Below are 19548 nucleotides of genomic sequence, written 5' to 3'. Positions count from 1 at the left end.
TCTATTCGCCAGATTTAGCACCTGCGAACTTGCACCTCCTCTCTAAGATTAAAATGCAGCTCAAAGGATTCCTCAAACATACAGATATACCGACCGGAAGCGTACAACCAAAAAGAGTGCCACGTCCTAATCCATGTTATGGTTGTCGAGGTATACATTTCAGAAAAGACTGCCCATTTAAAAATCAAAAATTTTACAGTTGCAAAAGAATTAGTCACAACAGTTCAGTCTGCAGAATAAAATTACGAAGGACAAACGTTAAAAATCCTAGAGTGCTCTCAGCAGAAACAAAAATCGACTCCCAAATAGGAAAATTCGTACACGTAAAAATAAATATAATACATATTAAACTTCAATCGGATACTGGAAGTGATATTTCAATTATAAATATGGACACATGGAAGAAAATAGGGAAACCTATGTTGAGAAAAACAGCGAAATCTGCTCGTAGGGTGACGGGCGACAAATTACATTTCATAGGTGAAATGAGGACTAAAGTTACATTTCGAGGGAAAACATGCAAGGCGAAAATCTTCGTTGTTAAAAATGCAACTGATCTGTTGGGTACCGATTGGTTAGAATTATTCGATTTATGGGACCTCTCCTTACATCTCTATTTAAAAAACGTAAATGGTTGTCCCTCTAAAAATAATTCGTCTGAAGAGTTAAAGAGAAATTTTTTTTAATGTTTCCGCATGTATTCTCGGACAAACTAGGTCTATGGTCTAGGATACATATCGACTCCACTGGACTAGTGAACGGCGCATACTATCTCATCGTTGTGGATAGCTATACAAAGTGGCTAGAGGTTTGCAGATGTAATAAACCTCAGCAAAGACAGCAATAAAGTTCCTACTCAAGTTATTTGCTCGATGCAGTGTGCCAGACACATTGGTTTTAGATAATGGAACACAACTCACGGCATATGAATTAAGAAATTTCTGCAAAATACATGCCATAAAGCACATCTTTACCCCGCCCTACCACTCGAAATCAAATAGGCAGGTGAGCTAGATAATTACGAGGCACTAACGAAATTTTTTAGGGTAATACCAAACCCAAGAAAGTCACTAGCAGAGTTAATGTTCGCGCGTGAAATAATATCGATCTTTCATAAATTATTGCCAGGAAAAAATACATATAAAGGAAAGACAAAAAATACATTTGAAGGAAATACAAGAAATATTACAAAACATTTTGAAATAGGAGATAAAGTTCATTTACAAATTTACAAACATTATAAAGAAGGTTGGGAGGATGGCTGTATAATCAAAAGATTAGGTAACATGATGTATTTAACGTTCGGAACATAAGAGACACCTTAACCAGTTAAAGATGAAACCTATAAAAGAACGAAGGGCAATACCAATGGAAGTCTTCTATGATATGTTTGAAGTGCTAGCACCGAGAGATATTGAACCCCGTAAAACTAGCTTCAGAAAACGAAAACAGACTGAATATCTGGAAGTAATACCAAAAAGAAAAAATACTAAATTTTCTTGATAATGTGAACCGTGTAAGTTATGAAAAGAAAGAACAGCTATTCAGCCATCTGACATTTCATGCGAACGAGTAAAAGTGTAAATAATTCTCCATACTGAGAAGCTATTATCGACAATATATAAGCGTGAGAAAATAAATGCTTTTTGTTTTGAACATTCAAAAAACATTAACCTACTCAATAGGCTGAGGTCGAAGTAAGAGCACATATGATGATTGTATGTATGTAGTTTCACCCGTTAAGTTTATATGACCGTTTTTCTCGATCAGGGTTTGAATGAAGCAGCATAACAACAACTAAGTTATTCATAGACTACGTAAAAACAAATAAAACTTATCTAAGACATCATTAGCATTGTTCTGACGTAGTTTCTAAATGCGACTTCTTAATTGTGGAACGAAATCGAAGAAATCGACATGAGATTTTGGTTTCATGACCGCTGTGTAGCTTGCTTACCAACCACATGGTTCTGGCTTCAGTCCCACTGCGTGGCACCTTGGGCAGGTGTCTTCTACTATAGCCTCAGGCCGACCAAAGTCTTGTGAGTGGATTTGTTAGACGGAAACTGAAAAGAAGCCCGTCGTATATATATATATATACATACATACATATATATATATATATATATATATATATATATATATATATATATATATATATATATATATATGTGTGTGTGTGTGTGTGTGTGTGTGTGTACGCATATGTTTGTATCTGTGTTTGTCCCTCCAACATCGCTTGACAACCTATACTGGTGTGTTTACGTCCTCGTCACTTAGCGGTTCGGCAAGAGAGACCGATAGAATAAGTACTAGGCTTACAAAGAATATGTCCTGGGATCGATTTGCTCGACCAAAGGGTCGATAAATTAAGTACCAGTTACGCACTGGGGTCGATGCAATCGACTTAATCCCTTTGTCTGTCCTTGTTTGTCCCCTCTATGTTTAGCCCCTTGTGGGCAATAACGAAATAAGAAGATAAATTAAGATCCAGAAATAATTACCTGGGTATTGTTACCTTTTGTTTCGGAACTAAATTCCTCAGGCTATACATTTTTGTTATCGTTTAGCCTATGATCAGTTCTGAATGTGTTCCACTCCATCTATGACCGTTCTGGTCATAGAGAATTTTCTTGCCTTTTTCAAATGGCTTATTTATAGATAAAACAACACTTTTTAGTACTTCCTGACTAATAGAAGAAAAAGGAAGAAGCTACCTTCAGACGGAGACCACGGCCGAATGCTTGCTATAGAATGGGTTTCTTTGAAGGTAAGTAAGGGCCAGGGGCCGGTAATAAATTGGACGAGGGATTAAGTCGAGGGATTAAGAACACTAATCTGTAAGAGGAGCTTGCAGATAAAGATATATACACGCATATTGTGTATAATCTGATGAACTATATCACATTCGACTATTGATGTAATTTTCAAACAGCTATGCAATTAACTTTCAGAATGCACACACGCGTGCGCACGCACACACACACGCACACGCACACACACATGTATTGCATTTCAGACCACACATGATATTTTAGATGTACTTCTTAGGGATCGATTTAAATTTAGGACAGAGGAAATGAAAAAAGCAGGAACGACATAATATAACCAAAGATCACAGGCCTTGTTGGAAAGGATGTGTCTCCCCACTCAACTCCTCTCTCGATAGTCAGAGTGGGAAGGAGCGAGATAAAAGACAGGATTCAATGTAGAAGATTATACAATATCCAGTTGACTAAATGGTAAACATTTCACTAAGCTATAACCATTTGTGTTAAGATATTTCCGACAAGTTAGCAAAAAAAAACAAAAAAAAAAACTATGCGTGTTTTTCAGAAAATATTCCGAAGCTAATACTTGCCAAAATCACGATTCTTTCATGATTCGTTTGCTTTTCAAATATTGCTCTATGGATATTTCTCAGCAAAGGAATTTCTGAACAAATAATGTCACTGTCAAATCAACACGTACACCGTCCTCAACTCTTATTGGTCCTTTACGTTATATTGTGGGAAGTTTAGTCAGCCCTCTGTTCAAAGAACTTTCTATGTTCTACACATCATTCCAAGTTTAATTGTAATGAAACGCTTTTAAGTTTGTTGAATAATTTACAAAACAAAATAAACGTTTAACTGAATGAAGTGAAACTTGGAAGATACTCGAAACTTATTACAAACTCATATTGAAAACAAATATAAAAATATGTTTTCCGAAATATGGATTCATTACCTATTTAAAAGATAAATATATTCTGAAGCTCCTTGACAAATTTGCTGCAATTTAACTTTAAAGATTACTTGCATAAAACAATATGTATGCTTTTATTATTTTATGCTGTTCCGCTTCTGTATTTCTGCATTTCATACCAACAGTGAAAGCTGGAAATGAAATCCTAAACGGAGATTTCGAAGAAATGAATTCATTTAGTCAACCAACTGGCTGGAAGGCTATTGGTTGCAAGCTGGTTACATCAGAAGCAACAAAAGCATCCGGTGACAGAAGCGCTGTAGTCACAAGTCGAGCCGGTTACTGGGCAGGACCACGTCAGGTTATCAATGGTACACAACTTGCTGGAAAGCGGTTTATCATAGCCGCCTGGGTTAGACTGGGGGCCACAAACGACATCACAAACAAGAGCACAATAAGCAATGGTCTTTTAACTGAGAAAGAGAATAGTTTCTCTGGTAGACATAGAGGCTATCGTATCCAGATTGTAGCGAAATACAAAAACGGATCAAAAGAGATTTATGACGTTATTGGCTCAATAAGAGCAATACACGAAGAATGGCGCCAGATTATTGAAAATCATGTGTTTCCTAAAGCATTAACGGGATTAGTAACTATTTTCGTTCAAGGAGAATACGGCATATTCCCATATTTCGATTTCTATGTCGACGATATATCCATTAGAAGTTGGAAGGCACCGGAAGGTTGGCGAGAGGAGGCTAACCGGCGAATCCAAAAGTATCGACAACGTGAAGTGGAATTAGTGTAAGTACCAGTAAATATTTTATCAATTATATATTGATTTGTTAGCACTTATTAGTAAACTCCGCTAAGTCCAAGTCGCGAGCCCAGTTGAATGTGAGATTAATATTATGGCGATTAAATAGCCGAATGTCTGAGATGAACCTTTTGTTAATATGATTATAATTTTTCTGGTTATTAAACCTCATTTTCCAGAGATGGACATAGATAAAATAATATTTACACCTCACTTTATTTACATTATTTACATTTGACGGATATTTATCCTCATCTTGTTTGTTGTTAACACAACGTTTACTTTGACCACAGGCCGATGTACTCTCCAGCCTTCATCAAGTGTCCTGGGAGAATTTCGAACCTGGGTTCTCATTCCTAAGGTTTTTTCCGATATTATTATTATTATTATTATTATTATTATTATTATTATTATTATTATTATTATTATTATTATTATTATTATTATTATACCTTAAGAATGAGAACCCACGTTCAAAATTCTCCCCAGGCACCTGATGAAGGTTAGAGAGTACATACATCAGCCGAAACGTTGTGTTAACAACAAACAAGATGAGGACAAATATCCGTCAAATGTATATCATGTAAATAATGTACATAATTCCGCATCTCTCAAATATAGAACTGTATTTACATCTCTGTGTTCCGATCCGTTTCATCTCCAAATTGTCATCGGATCCCTCACTTCCAGATGTGTACATAGCACAAAACTGAATTCTATCTAGGAACCTTTATTAAGGCGTAGGATTGGCTGTGTGGTAAGTAGCTTGCATGGTTCCGGGTTCAGTCTCACTGCGTGGCACCTTGGGCAAGTGTCTTCTACTATAGCCTCGGGCCGACCAAAGCCTTGTCAGTGGATTTGGTAGACGGAAACTGAAAGAATCCCGTCGTATATATGTATGTATGTATGTGTTTATATGTTTGTGTGTTTGTGTTTGTACCCCCAACATTGCTTGACAACCGATGCTGGTGTGTTTACGTCCCCGTAACTTAGCGTTTCGGCAAAAGAGACCGATAGAATAAGTACTAGGCTTACAAAGAATAAGTCCTGGGGTCGATTTATTCGACTAAAGGCGGTGCTCCAGCATGGCCACAGTCAAATGACTGAAACATGTAAAAGAGTAAAAAAATGAATGAAGAATCCTAACGTTCTTGTTAACTTATATATGCTCCAGTAGTCGAATCCAATATTTTTAACTGGAGTGTTGGGGAACCGTAAAACTTGAAAAGTAAGTAGCTAAATTGTCACGTGTTTAATAAAAAAACAAAGTTTTAAAGTTATTAAGCGCATCGGATACTATATCAACGAAAGGAGAATTGGAGAATTATATGGAAGCAAACTCAATTGATAAAAATGGAAGGATGGGGAATAAAAGATTTCACTATTTTTGCGAGGACAACTAATTATCAGTTTGAGAACGATTGGTCAAATGGATAAACTCTACCACTCTTCGCTTAGAAATAAAAGTTCTCAATTTGAATCCAATTCAGTAGTATATGCACATCCAGGAACGGGATATTTGAAGACAGTCGAATATCTAACTGATCTAAACATTGCGTGGATGAAAAGTTATCAAATACTACCTAAAATGATAACGTTAATAGTTCGACGTTCGACAAGCTTTGAGCTTTGGAAAGGTTAATCTAATATTGTAAGTACAAAATGTTACTAGTTTCCTATAGCCCCAGGTAAATCTAGATCGACACGGCCCATGATCAAAGGAATTCCATCTATGATCATTAAATGTGTGTATATTTTCGGAAATAGTGAATCTGGGACTATGTTATTTCATATCTTCTTCGTTTCTTAAGACAACAATAGAGTGCAGATTAAGGCAGCAATATAACATTATAAAAGGTGTCAATTTTAAGACAGCAGGGTGTGATTTTAGGGAAATTCGGTTGCTATTTCTAGCAAGACGAGGGACTGATGATATATTTATTATTGTAGTTTAGTCCCAGGTCAATCATAATGGAACAGAATTATGATGAAAGTTACTTCAGTGGGAACACTTAAGTGTTTTTCTGATGAGCAGGGAACATAAAATGATATATGTGAGTTTGTTGTAATGTTTATTCGTTGGTATTAACCTATCAAAAGGTGGAGGCGCAATGGCCCAGTGGTTAGGGCAGCGGACTCGCGGTCATAAGATCGAGGTTTCGATTCCCAGACAGGGCGTTGTGAACGTTTATTGAGCGAAAACATCTAAAGCTCCACGAGGCTCCGGCAGGGCATGGTGGCGAACCCTGCTGTACTCTTTCACCACAACTTTCTCTCGCTCTTACTTCCTGTTTCTGTTGTGCCTGTAATTCAAAGGGTCAGCCTTGTCACACTGTGTCACGCTGAATATCCCCGAGAACTACATTAAGGGTACACGTGTCTGTGGAGTGCTCAGCCACTTGCACGTTAATTTCACGAGCAGGCTGTTCCGTTGATCGGATCAACTGGAACCCTCGACGTCGTAAGCGACGGAGTGCCAACAACAACCTATCAAAAACAACGAAAAACAGATTTGGCTCTCAGAAATACATACTCGTTTTACACTCGACCATTAATTCCTTGTTTTTCTTCCCCAACCACCTTTTGTAATTTATTCTCCAGTTTTCTCTTTTCTTTTCTGTCATTTTGTTTTTCGACGAAGGACAAGTAAAGTATTCGAAATGTACCGTAATGTCTTCTTTTTGTGTTCATTGCATTCATAATATAAAATCTAATCTCACTATCAAATACTCTATCTGGAAGACTGTAAGCATAAACACGACACACATTTTCGCTTCTGGACTTGCACTGTCTACTTAGTTTTGGCCAACATTTGTCTATTTAGCTCAAGATCTACGAACGCACAGCAGGTAGTAGCGGTAGAAATTATTTTCCTACTACTATTGATGAATTCTTGCTGCGTGCACTTGTGATTGAGTGTGTGTGATTTAGTGATTAAAAAGTGGAAACGATCCGATTTATCCCTAATACATGTTTGAATGGCATCTTCATCAGTTTCTCCTTGAATAAAAGGTAACTTAACCTTAGACACAGTTGAGCTTAAACAAACTAATTAAAAAAACACTTTATTTAACATAATGCATACTTAACCCGAAATTTTATGATGTGTCAGTTACTGAAAAATTCGTAAGGGTGCCGTGTCTACACCACCTGTTTTCGTCTTTTGTTGTTTTTTGTTTTTTTTGTGAATTCTCCCCTATGATGTATCTTAGGCTGTTCTTTTAAAACCTGGCAGAGCCTTCTCCAGATCAGACCACTGGGGAGAGAGAGGGAGGGAGCGAAGAGAGAGAGAGAGAGAGGGGGAGACGGGGAGACGGGGGAGAGACGGGGGAGAGACGGGGGAGAGAGGGGGAGAGAGTGCGAGAGGAAGAGAGTGAGAGGCATTAAAAACTTCTTTATGGAGCTCGAAAGGACGAAACGCGAAGTTGATATAAAGCATAAAGATCTTTGTGGTATTTGATATAAAGGAACGAGTACCACAAAATAATCTATTAAACGCTCAAACGATTCGGTTGATTTGCCATCTTTATTGTTTACTATGACATGGTGTAGATTGGTGTAACAGAGTCAGGTTACAGAGCTCTGCTGAGCACTCGGAAGACAACATATATCCATATATAAATAGACATGATCACAGAGAAAATAGATAAACATATTCATTATAACGGATGTATGTATGTATGTATGTATGTATGTATGTATGTATGTTGTCGTCTATTCTAACTATTTGAAGTCTTCCTGTAAGAAAGAAACTGTTTTCCAGCAACGATAAAAAAGCTCCATTGTTGCAAAACAAAACAAAAGAAAAAAAACAAACAAAAACAAAAACAATGTTATATGGTGATTGAGAAGATTCTTACATATTTTTACTGTTCCGCTTACTGTTCGATATGTAATGGACGTGTATGTATGTATGTATGTATGTATGTATGTATGTATGTATGTATGTTACGGCACTCTTAGTGCTACTGTTAACATGTAACCCAGTACAACTTGTCACGTCATCGAAACGTCGGCAACAAAACCGGCAACCCTACCAAAAACTGCTTTGTAAGGAAGGTGGTTTTCGTTAGACATCCTTCACAGGATGAAAAACAAAACATTTCAAAGAATGGATGAACTCACCGAGTGCCAACAATCATCCAACAACTGGAGTGAGAGAACCTTAGTCTGTTTAAACATCTCTCTGGGAGAGGAAAATTCCAAAATAACACCCACCTCATTACGAAGCTGGAGATTACTTGCTTGTTTCTGGAATACTTAATTTTAAAGTTGAGTCTTAGTGGTGTTGTGCGAGCTGTTATTGACTTTATATTTTAGCACAGTCACTGCAGAGAGCCATTGCTTTTAACATGTAAGGTAAGATAATTTGTCAGTGATGGACATACTCGTCTACGAGTTGACAGCAATCATGTATGCAGGGCTGCGTGTATGTCGTACGTTTTGTGTTTTTGTGTGTGTATTCTTTTATTCCTTTTCTTGTTTCAGTCATTTGACTGTGGCCATGCTGGAGCACCACTTTAAGGGGTTTTAGTCGAACAAATCGACCTCAGGACTTTTTCTTTGTAAGCCTAGTACTTGTTCTATCGTTGTCTGAAAGTTCGGGAATGTAAACATACTAGCACACACACACACACACACACATGCGACTGGCTTCTTTCAGTTTCCGTCAATCAAATACACTCACAAGGCTTTGGTCAGCCCAAGGCTATAATAGAAGACACTTGCCCAAAGCACCATGCAATGGGTCTGAACCCGGAACCAAGTGGTTGGAAAGCAAGTTTCTTACTACACAGCCACGCTTGCACCTAGTACTTACCATTTATTTATTTTTTTTTTTTTTGGTTTGCATGATCATTAATGTGTCTAGACAGAGTCGTCACGCCAATATTAATAATACACGCATCAATTCAGTTCCACTTCTTTATTATTAGTCACACAGTTAAATATCTATCCAACTAACTTGCCATTGTTATTCTTCAATCCAAAACATACTCTGATTAGTAGAGCAGAAAGATGTTTCAGCTGTAACCGTCTTAATCAGAGACTATGCTGTTTATTGTGACTTGGGGAGGGGGTGTGTGCTTATAAATGTCTAGGTGTAGTTAAAGAAAATTGGCTACTATTTCTAGCGGGCAGATCCGCCACATTGAGACTCCCACTTTGGCACAGATTTTCTTTAATTCTTTCTATATATAATTTATATTGAAGGCGGTGAGCTGGCAGAATCGTTAGCACACCGGGCACAATGCTTAGCGGCATGTCGTCCGCATTGGTGTTCTGAATTCAAATTCCGCCGAGGTCGACCTTGCATTTCATCCTTTCGAGATCGATGAATTAAGAATCAGTGAAGACCTAGTGTCGATGTAATTGACTAATTCCTTCCCCACAAAATTTCAGGCCTTGAACCTATAGTAGAAAGGGGATTAGTGTGTATGTGTATATATAACGACGACCACTACGTGGACAGTTAATGTGCTAGATGAAGATCACATGTAATGTGTCTAATAAGACCGAACGGTTCTCAAATGAAATTCAGCGAAATACCAAACCGTATGCGGGCAAGACAGTGAAAATTACATAAATAAAAGATTATTATTCGTGGACCGGTTTCGAAATTAATATCCTCCTACCGAAAATATCTGTCTCTCTTCAGCACGAACTGTAAGGAAATCATAATTCTCAGAATCCTATACAAGTTGTTCACCCCTAGAGGCGAACGTGTATATGGTTCTGCTAATTACAACTCAGTGGTAAAATTCAAATGTCTTCGTTTTGGCGCGCTAATTCTGGAAATATGTCTGCAGAAAATGGTTACTGCGTCGCATATATCCACTTTGAGAACTTAGTTATGGTTAATCAAATTAAAACATAGGGTAAAAAATCAGATATTAATTAATATCGATTTATTACCAGGAAGCCAGCACATTGAAAGAATCAGAGAGATTCAGAAAAAATATCTGAGATCTCAGGGGATTAGTGTGTATGTGTATATATAACGATGATCACTACGTGGACAGTTAATGTGCTAGAAGAGGATCACATGTGATGTGTCTACTAAGACCTAATGGTTCTCAAATGAAATATATATATATATGAATAAATATATACAGATAGATATGTATGTACACACACACACCTATATATATAATTAAGATCTATCTATCTATCTATCTAACCATCTATATGCTATTTGTTGTTCTAAACCTTTTCAATCTATTTCAGACTGGAAGGAGTTACGTGGAACCAAATGAAAACTGAGGTAAATTTTGAATTATATAAAAATAACATTATTATTAGTCACAAGATTGTCGAATACGGCTTTGTTATACGACGCCGTATTTTACAATCCTATGAATAATAATAATGGTATTTTTATATAAGCTTATATATATGTAAGGACGACCGTGCGAACTCAAAAAGGAGAAATGGTGACGGATGGAAAAACAGAGGACTCCTTTTATTTAAACGTGTCACACGGTCGAACACAAAAATATATATATCAAAGACGATATATATGGTATGTTATGCTATGATAACATAGATGACCAGTAATGAAAGACCACAACCGTATTAGATGAATAACAGAGATATTTATTATGGCGTTAAAGATTTATGTCTGTGAGTGAGTGTGAATGCGACATATAATAACATAATCAAAGACAGGCCGTCGTACAAAGAAAAGTATGTATGTGAGTGATACATGTATGTGTATGTGAAATATTACAGCAGAGAAAGAGTCAGTAAATAACACGTGAGCATTTTATACCAGTTCTTGTGTACCCAATAGTATGAGTCTGTATCTGAAGTGAAGGGGCTGAGTGTGGCAGAGCTGATCACTAGTTGTGATGTCGTGGCATCGATGCCGGGCCGTGATTCTTGTTATACAGATGTTCGTCGCTGGCTGAGATTTCTTGTCTGTTTATTTATCGTGGTGAAGCTGAGTCACCTAACAGAATCGAAGAGAGAGATGTGCCGCGGTGGTTTGGTTTGGTGTACTTAGAAAGATCGTGTTGACGCTGGTGGTGTAGAGGCTGCTTGGTAGTAATCGTGTTGGTCATGACGATGATGCTGGATAGTAGTCGTAGACTCTTGTTGCTAATGTGGCGACGGCGGTGGTCATCGTTGGCTGGACGAAGCTGTTGAAGTGGTCGCTGGCTGATTGTTGCTGCTGCTGTCGTGTGGTACACGGAACAGTCTCTAAGAGAAACTGGACCGAGACAAATTGTTGGGTATGAGTTGATCTATTTAAGGCGTTAAGGGAGCTCCAAGACGGTAGCAGAAAAACACTATCACGTGACCTTATTAAGGGCTGTGATTGGTCAGTTTGCGTTCTGGCGGGAACGGTTCGAAGAAGTTGCCGATTCGAATAATGATCAGTCACGTGATGACAAGGTTAATGTTTTCCGCTACGTTCGCGTTTGTTTATATTTAAATGAGAAGAATGGCGATAGCAGTTTTGTATGTAATGGCGATCGAGGTGGAAGGGACGATAGGTAGTTTCACTACATACATACATACATATATATATATATATATATATATATATATATATATATATATATATATATATATATATATATATATATATATATATATATATATATATATATATATAGGTAAGTGGTAGGTTTGCCTCGATCCTTCAGGGGTAGTCTGAAGCATTCAAGCAACCAGGGGATGTTTAAATCCGGAGGCACTCCTGGGGATCACCTGTATGGGTACCGTCTTGGGAAGAGGGCGTCCAGAGGCAGGTAATATGTTGCTTAAACCGTAGTTTATGTATTTACTTGGAGAATGGAGCAACAAATACAAGAAAAAGCATTTTCGTTGGACTAGATAGCCGTTGTTTTATTATGTGGAGCTTGTGAAATGAGTCAGTGTGGAGGTTTAGGTTATGTAATGAATCATTTTGTATATTATGTCATAGTCACTTACATATGATTCGAATTTCATCAAAATTACACATGAAGGTTCTTTCCCTCTTTACACACCCTAAAAAATTCTAATCATGAGACATGTATCCCATACTATTGATCTTTATGCGCATATTCCAAAATTTCAGTCTTCTGGAACCTGTGAAAAAGATTTTGCTCCTGCAAAATGGAGCTCATGGAGCTCTAAAATGTGGGAATGAAGGCCCCTATTGGGGGTGGGGGTGTTAATGTCAACCAGAGAAGTTGAATTGTTGGGAATGTTTTTACTTGGGTCTTATAGTATGCCTGTATATATGTGAGAGTATAGTCTCACTTTAATAGTTTCAGTATGAAATTGAAAATATTAAAGTGAAAATATTTGAAATTACAGTAGTGACATGTTATTGTTTCACTTTTGACAGGTAATACTGAAATAGTGGAATAGTTTCAGTGTTAGAGTGAAAGTATCTGACATTACAGTGGAGTGATGTTATTGTTTCATTTTTGACACATAATACTGAAATAGTGGAGGAGATAAGATATTGCTGTGGGCTCGAACTATGCAGGAAGTTAAAAATTTTTTGGGCCTAAGACACTACATGGACCTTAAAAGAATTTTGCTCCTGAAAAATGGAGCTCATGGAGCTGAAAATTGTGGGAGTTAAGGCCCCTATTGGTGATGGGTGTATTAATGTCAACCAGAGAAGTTTAATTGTTGGGAATCTTTTTAACTTGTGTGTAATATGTATTGTTTGAATTTCTTTAAAATAGGAAATATATGTATGTTCACTGGGTTTGTAAAAGAGAGCAAAGCTACAGGAAAGCAAAAGACGAATGATCACGATAATCAGTCAGCTACCGTAGCCTAGTCGTTACTACTCCCCAATGTAGGATTCCTCACCATACAGTTGACAGGTACAGCTTTAAGATGCATTATGGATCTATAGCAATTGGAAGGGCATGACTCAATAGAAACAACAATGTGTGACGTTTGGAGTAAAGGGAAATGAAAGTGTCGCCTCTGGAGTTTGCAAATGACCACTCTACCGATAGGTAACTGGGCAGAAAATATTTACAATCAATAAATGTCTTCGAACAACCAGTCACTCATCTGGGAATGCCTTGAAATCAATGTTACCAACTGGGGACTATGTGTGTCGCAGTGATAATAAAACGACTCAAAGGAGGTCTGCAACGAAATAATTTTACTCATCACTTTGCAAGTGAATCAGTGGAGGCAAAGATGAGTCTCATTTACTTGACAATTTATGCACCACATTGCAGAAATCACAATGTAAGTATATCTGAAACGATAGTCTTACACTGTTGTACCGTTGAATTACAAATAATGTTCATCTGTTATGTTCGGGTGACCCTATAGCTACCAATGGTACAACTGTATTCGTCTTTGCTTAGGAAAAATGACTAAATTGTGGGTGTGAAGTCCCCATGAAGGGGTCTTTGTAACTTCTAAGAAGAAAATTTTTTAGAAATATTACTTTATTTGTGTGTAATCTGTATGGTTAAAATTTCATCAACATCAAAAATATATGAATTTTCATGGGGGTTATGGCCATTATGCATAGAATATAATTTCCAAATTTCTTAAAGATCCATTCAATACTTTTGACGTAGTTTTGGATAAGAAAACAAATGACTAATGTGTGTGTTTGTGTGCATATATATGTGTGTGTGTATGGGTGTATATATGTATAGATATCTGTATGCATTTATATATGTGTACATATTAGATGTACACCTATATATATACATCTACACACATGTATACATATACATGTATGCATATAGATCTATATCTATATATATATATCTATACATATACGTGTACATATACATGTATATGTATACATATACATCTCTCTCTCTTTCTCTCTCTCTTTCTCTCTCTCTCTCTCTCTCTCTATCTGTATATATATATATATATATATATATATATATATATATATATATATATATATATATAGATAGATAGATAGATAGATAGATAGATATACACACCATTAAAGTGAAAGTATCTGTCATTATAGTATCGAAATGTGATTGTTTCAGTTAGTGGAATAGTTTCATTTTTAAAGTAAAAGTATTTGACATGAGTGTTTTTGTTTCACTTTTGACACGTAATACTTAAATAGTGGAGGAGATATTATGTTGCCGTGGGCTCGAACTCTGCAAGAAGTTAAAAATGTTTTTTGACTAAAACACAACCGGAACCCTAAGTAAGACATGTGTAAAATTTGAATGAAATTGGTTGTGTAGTTCTCGAGTTTTAGGGAAACACACACACACAGACAGACAGACAGACAGACAGACAGACAGACAGATAGACAGACAGACAGACATTCTCATTTTTATATATATAGATACACATGTGTGCGTTCATACACACACACACACACACACACACACGCGCACACACACACACACACATATATATATATTGGATCTCCAGCCAGGCCTCGTGTAAGGCCTGGCTGGAGACCCAGTCTTCCATGTACTTTTACAGGGCTTAGAAAAACTGAATGACCGCTGTAATAAGTGTGTGAATCTGAGAGGGGAATATGCTGAATAAAATCATTATTAACTGATCCTCCTGTGTTTTCTTTTACTGCGAGCCAGGAACTTTTCAGCGCGTACTCGTGAGTACTTCCTTATCTAAAAAACATATCATTTGTTAAAAATCTCAATTTTAGGTTGTTCAGAAGAACCTACTGTTTGCATTGGGCAGTGCTGTTACAAAAGATTTGATTAATAACACAATCTATAAGAAACACTTCTTGGAGAATTTTGATTTTGCAACTCTTGAAAATGAGATGAATTGGCATTATAATGAACGAGAACAGGTAGGTTTGCACCACAATTTTATAATTTGTTTTTTCATGTTTGACCTACATAAACGAGGCAGTAACCAGACAGTTTTTTTTAGTTTCACTTGACTGAATATATGTTCCACAAACGTTTGTAATGTACACACACAAACAATATTATGTACTGAATTTACAGTGGGTGCTCTTTTGTATCAAAGTAGTAATACTATTAAAGTATTTATACATTTAATACGAGCGATTATATATGATATATAATATATTGTGAAATGATATCAGGAAATTAATATCAGACAAATTCTCCAGAAAGATATATGCATGTCTAGAATAATTATTGGATTAAAAATATAAATATATAAAAAATATATGTAAATATGTACTAGTATAAATATATAATAATAAATATGACAGTTTAAAATTAAGTTTATAAGGCATTTTACGATCGTTTCGCAAAAGTATTGTCTCCATAATGGAATTCTATATTGATAAACATTTATCGACAATACTTCTGCTCCTCAGAGATATGAAATGTGAAGTTTGTATAACTTATCGAATGGTAGTATTTTTTAAAAATATGAAGTAATATGGGAAAATGGTGTTTGTTTGTTCCCCATATTACTTTATGTTTAAAAAAAAAAAAAAGCTACCATTCGATAAATCATATAAAATTCACATTTTATATCTCTGAGGATCAGATGTATTGTCTATAAATGTTTATCAATATAGGATTCCATTACAGAGACAATGCTTTTGCGAAACGATCGTAAGATGCTTTAAAAACTTAATTTTAAACTATTAAATTTTAAACTGTCATCTTTATTATTATATATTTATACTTGTACATATTTACATATATTTTTATGTATATTTATATTTCTAATACAATAATTTCTCTCTCTCTCTCTCTCTCTCTCTCTCTCTCTCTCTCTATATATATATATATATATATATATATATATATATATATATATATATATATATATGGATGTAAACAGTTTGATTCAAATCCGTTGGTACTCTTAAGTTTCAAGCGTGGTGATAGTCGTCAGCGATATTGAATTTGAATACCAGTAATTAATTGTTATTATCGTAAGGTGGGCTGCGATTGGTCGAGGTTTGTGGTTTGAGGATGGTATATGGATAACAGTTGGAAAATACCACATGGGCAATAGGAAATTGACCACATGGGGGACAGGAAATAGACCGCGTGGCGATTAGAAATAGGTCAAGTTGTTGGGGAGGGGGAGTAGAAAGGAGCGGCATGTGTAAGTATATAGTATATGTAGAACTATATTTAAGGGTATATATATATATATATATATATATATATAATATATAATAATATATAATCACCACGTGGTCTATTTCCTGTCCTCCGCGTGGTCAATTTCCTGTTTTTCATGCAGTTCGAACTAACTGTTGGTTATCCATATACCAATATCAAACCATGACCTTCCTTGACCAATCATAGCCCACCTTACGGTAATAACAATCAATTTCTGTCATTCAAATTCAAAATGGCTGACGTCTAGCATGACGCTTGAAGCTCAAGAGTACCAATGAATTTTAATCAAACTGTTTTGATCCATATATGTAACTCCCAATAAATTAATTGAGTGCTCTTATTTCGTTTGTCTACTCGTATAAATATATTGGACAAGTGTTTTCTACAATAGCCTCGGGCCGACCAAAGCCTTGAGAGGGAATTTAGTAGACAGGAACTGACAGAATCCCGTCGTATATATATATACGACGGGATTCGTATATATATATATATATGATATGTTGTGAATTTATGGAAAGAAATCTCATAAAACTCAACAATCTAGTTAAAAATGGAGAAGGGAAGTTGTTAAAATATATAAGAGAATTTTAATTCATGCAGACGATCGTTTCGTACACAGATATAAAAATAATGCAAACTCATGATTGAATTGAATTAAATTTAATTAATTAAAAAAGTAATTTATTCTATATTAATGTACTCTTCAGTACAAGAAGTATAAACAAAATTTTTACAAAGAACTTTAGCAACAAACATGAAAATCACAACTACAATAAATATACTAATAAATTTAATCAATATGAGCACGGTGATCATAACTTTACTAAAGGAAGAAATAATATAAATCTTTGCAATTCCCACCTTATTAACCACATTAATATTAATAAACCCAAGAATAATGACAACAAACACCAAAACTGTATAATTATAGATAAAAATAGGAATATTAAACCAATAGAACAGAAAAAAATGAAAATAATCTAAACTCACCTAATTCCTTCAATAATATACATAACCATAGAACTCAAATTAATATAGATGGGAATAGAATAGTAAAAAAGAAACCAATGCCTTGTGTGAGAATATTATTATTATTATTATTATTATTATTATTATTATTATTATTATTATTATTATTATTTTAGGATGAAGAAACATACGAAGAGGCTGACAAGATTATGGCGATTTTAGAGAAACACAAGTAATGATTTTCAAACACTTTCTAATGTGAAAGATTTTTGTAATCAAAAAACACATTCTTTTATTCTTTTACTTGTTCAAGGCATTGAACTGCAGCCATGCTGGTGCACCGCCTTGATGGGCTTACTCGAAGAACTTTGCTCAAGATATTATTTTAAAGTTACTAATGTGGAAAAACGTAAACAAACCAACACCGGTTGTGTGTTGATGTTAAACAGATGCGCGCGCGCAAACACACACACACACACACACACACACACACACACACACACACACACACACACACACACACACAATGATGCATAAACATAACCGGCGTCCATGGTTTTCACCTATTAAATCAAAAAACCATTGATCAATCCGGGTCTCTGATAGAAAATATTTGGCCAAAGTTAAGTCAGTGGAGTTGAACCTGAAACTTCGGCGATGTCACTTGCACGTTAATTTCACGAGCAGGCTGTTCCGTTGATCGGATCAACTGTAACCCTCGACGTCGTAACCGACGGAGTGCCAACAACAACAACAACACATATGAAGTAATTACATGATGTATTATGCACTTTGTTGTGTGTTGATAAGCGCGTAACAACACGGTCTGTATAAAAATCGTTTCGCATGAAACCAGTCCGGTGCCAAAAGAAACAAACAAAAAAAATGAAAAGAAAAAGAAACGCTGGGGGTCGCTGGTATAAATAAATGAACAAAAAACGAGTAGCTAAAGTAACTAAATTTATGTTACTACACAGTACATACATACATACGTACACAGAAAAAACTGCGTGAGATGAGAAATTCTTGGTGGGCAAAAGTACCCAAGTACTGGAACATGCTTCTAACTCTCACAACTTCGGAACACTGTATCGCAGTCTAATCTTATAAATTATTGTGCTATTTGATGATGTAATATTTTACTATATTTGTTTATTTCTAGAGTCAGAGTCCGCGGCCATAGCATTTTCTGGGCGCAGCCGCAAATGCAGCAAAATTGGCTTCGAAAATTAACCGCAGAGCAACTGAAATATCAAATGAAAGAGCGAATGCAGAATATAATGGTTCGATATCGTGATAGGTAAAAATGTTTTTTCATTCATTATTTATTAATAGTATCAAACTGTTATTGACTACTCAAAAATATTCCTTATTAGTGACCGAAGAAGTCTTATACTCTTTTACTCTTTTACTTGTTTCAGTCATTTGACTGCGGCCATGCTGGAGCACCGCCTTTTAGTCGAGCAAATCGACCCCATGACTTATTCTTTAGATGCCTAGTACTTATTCTATCGGTCTCTTTTGTCGAACCGCTAGGTTACGGGGACATAAACACACCAGCATCGGTTGTCAAGCGATGTTGGGGGGACACACACAGACATACAAACATATACACATACATACATATATACATATATATATATATATATATATATATATATATATATATATATATATATATATATATATATATATATATGTGTGTGTACATATATACGACGGGATTCTTTCAGTTTCCGTCTACTAAATCCACTCACAAGGCTTTGGTTGACCCGAGGCTATATTAGAAGACACTTGCCCAAGGTGCCACGCAGTGGGAATGAACCCGGAACCATGTGGCTGGTAAGCAAGCTACTTACCACACAGCCACTCCTGTGCCTATATTTTATCATTTACTTGCTTCAGTCATTAGACTGCGACTATGCTGGAGCAACTTGGGCAAGTGTCTTCTACTAGTGTTGGTGTAATTATGTCCGCGTAACCTAGCTGTTCGGATAAAAAGACTGACAGAACAAGTACCAGGCTTAAATA

The 19548-nt window shown here is 35.9% G+C and overlaps 1 protein-coding gene and 1 long non-coding RNA gene across 16 annotated transcripts in view; one reads left to right on the top strand and one right to left on the bottom strand.

The window, feature by feature from the left end:
• The window catches only part of LOC149136750 (uncharacterized), a 137513-nt gene that overhangs the window by 69659 nt on the left and 48306 nt on the right, over positions 1-19548 (bottom strand). The gene's annotated exons all lie outside the window — the stretch shown is intronic.
• LOC106882324 (uncharacterized) overlaps positions 3487-19548 on the top strand; it is a 49190-nt gene continuing 33128 nt past the window's right edge. For both annotated transcript variants that reach the window (XM_089349753.1, XM_089349752.1), the window contains exons 1-5: positions 3487-4491; positions 10730-10766; positions 15132-15281; positions 17694-17749; positions 18680-18817. In XM_089349753.1, coding sequence (XP_089205879.1) covers positions 3812-4491; positions 10730-10766; positions 15132-15281; positions 17694-17749; positions 18680-18817 — 1061 coding nt within the window. In that variant the 5' untranslated portion in view covers positions 3487-3811. The remainder of the gene's footprint in view (positions 4492-10729; positions 10767-15131; positions 15282-17693; positions 17750-18679; positions 18818-19548) is intronic.

Source organism: Octopus bimaculoides, chromosome 3 (genome assembly GCF_046866305.1).
Source record: "Octopus bimaculoides isolate indiv1 chromosome 3, ASM4686630v1, whole genome shotgun sequence".
NCBI lineage: Eukaryota > Metazoa > Mollusca > Cephalopoda > Octopoda > Octopodidae > Octopus > Octopus bimaculoides.
The sequence above is the reverse complement of the archived record's forward strand: the minus strand, read 5'-3'. Positions and strand labels throughout refer to the sequence as shown.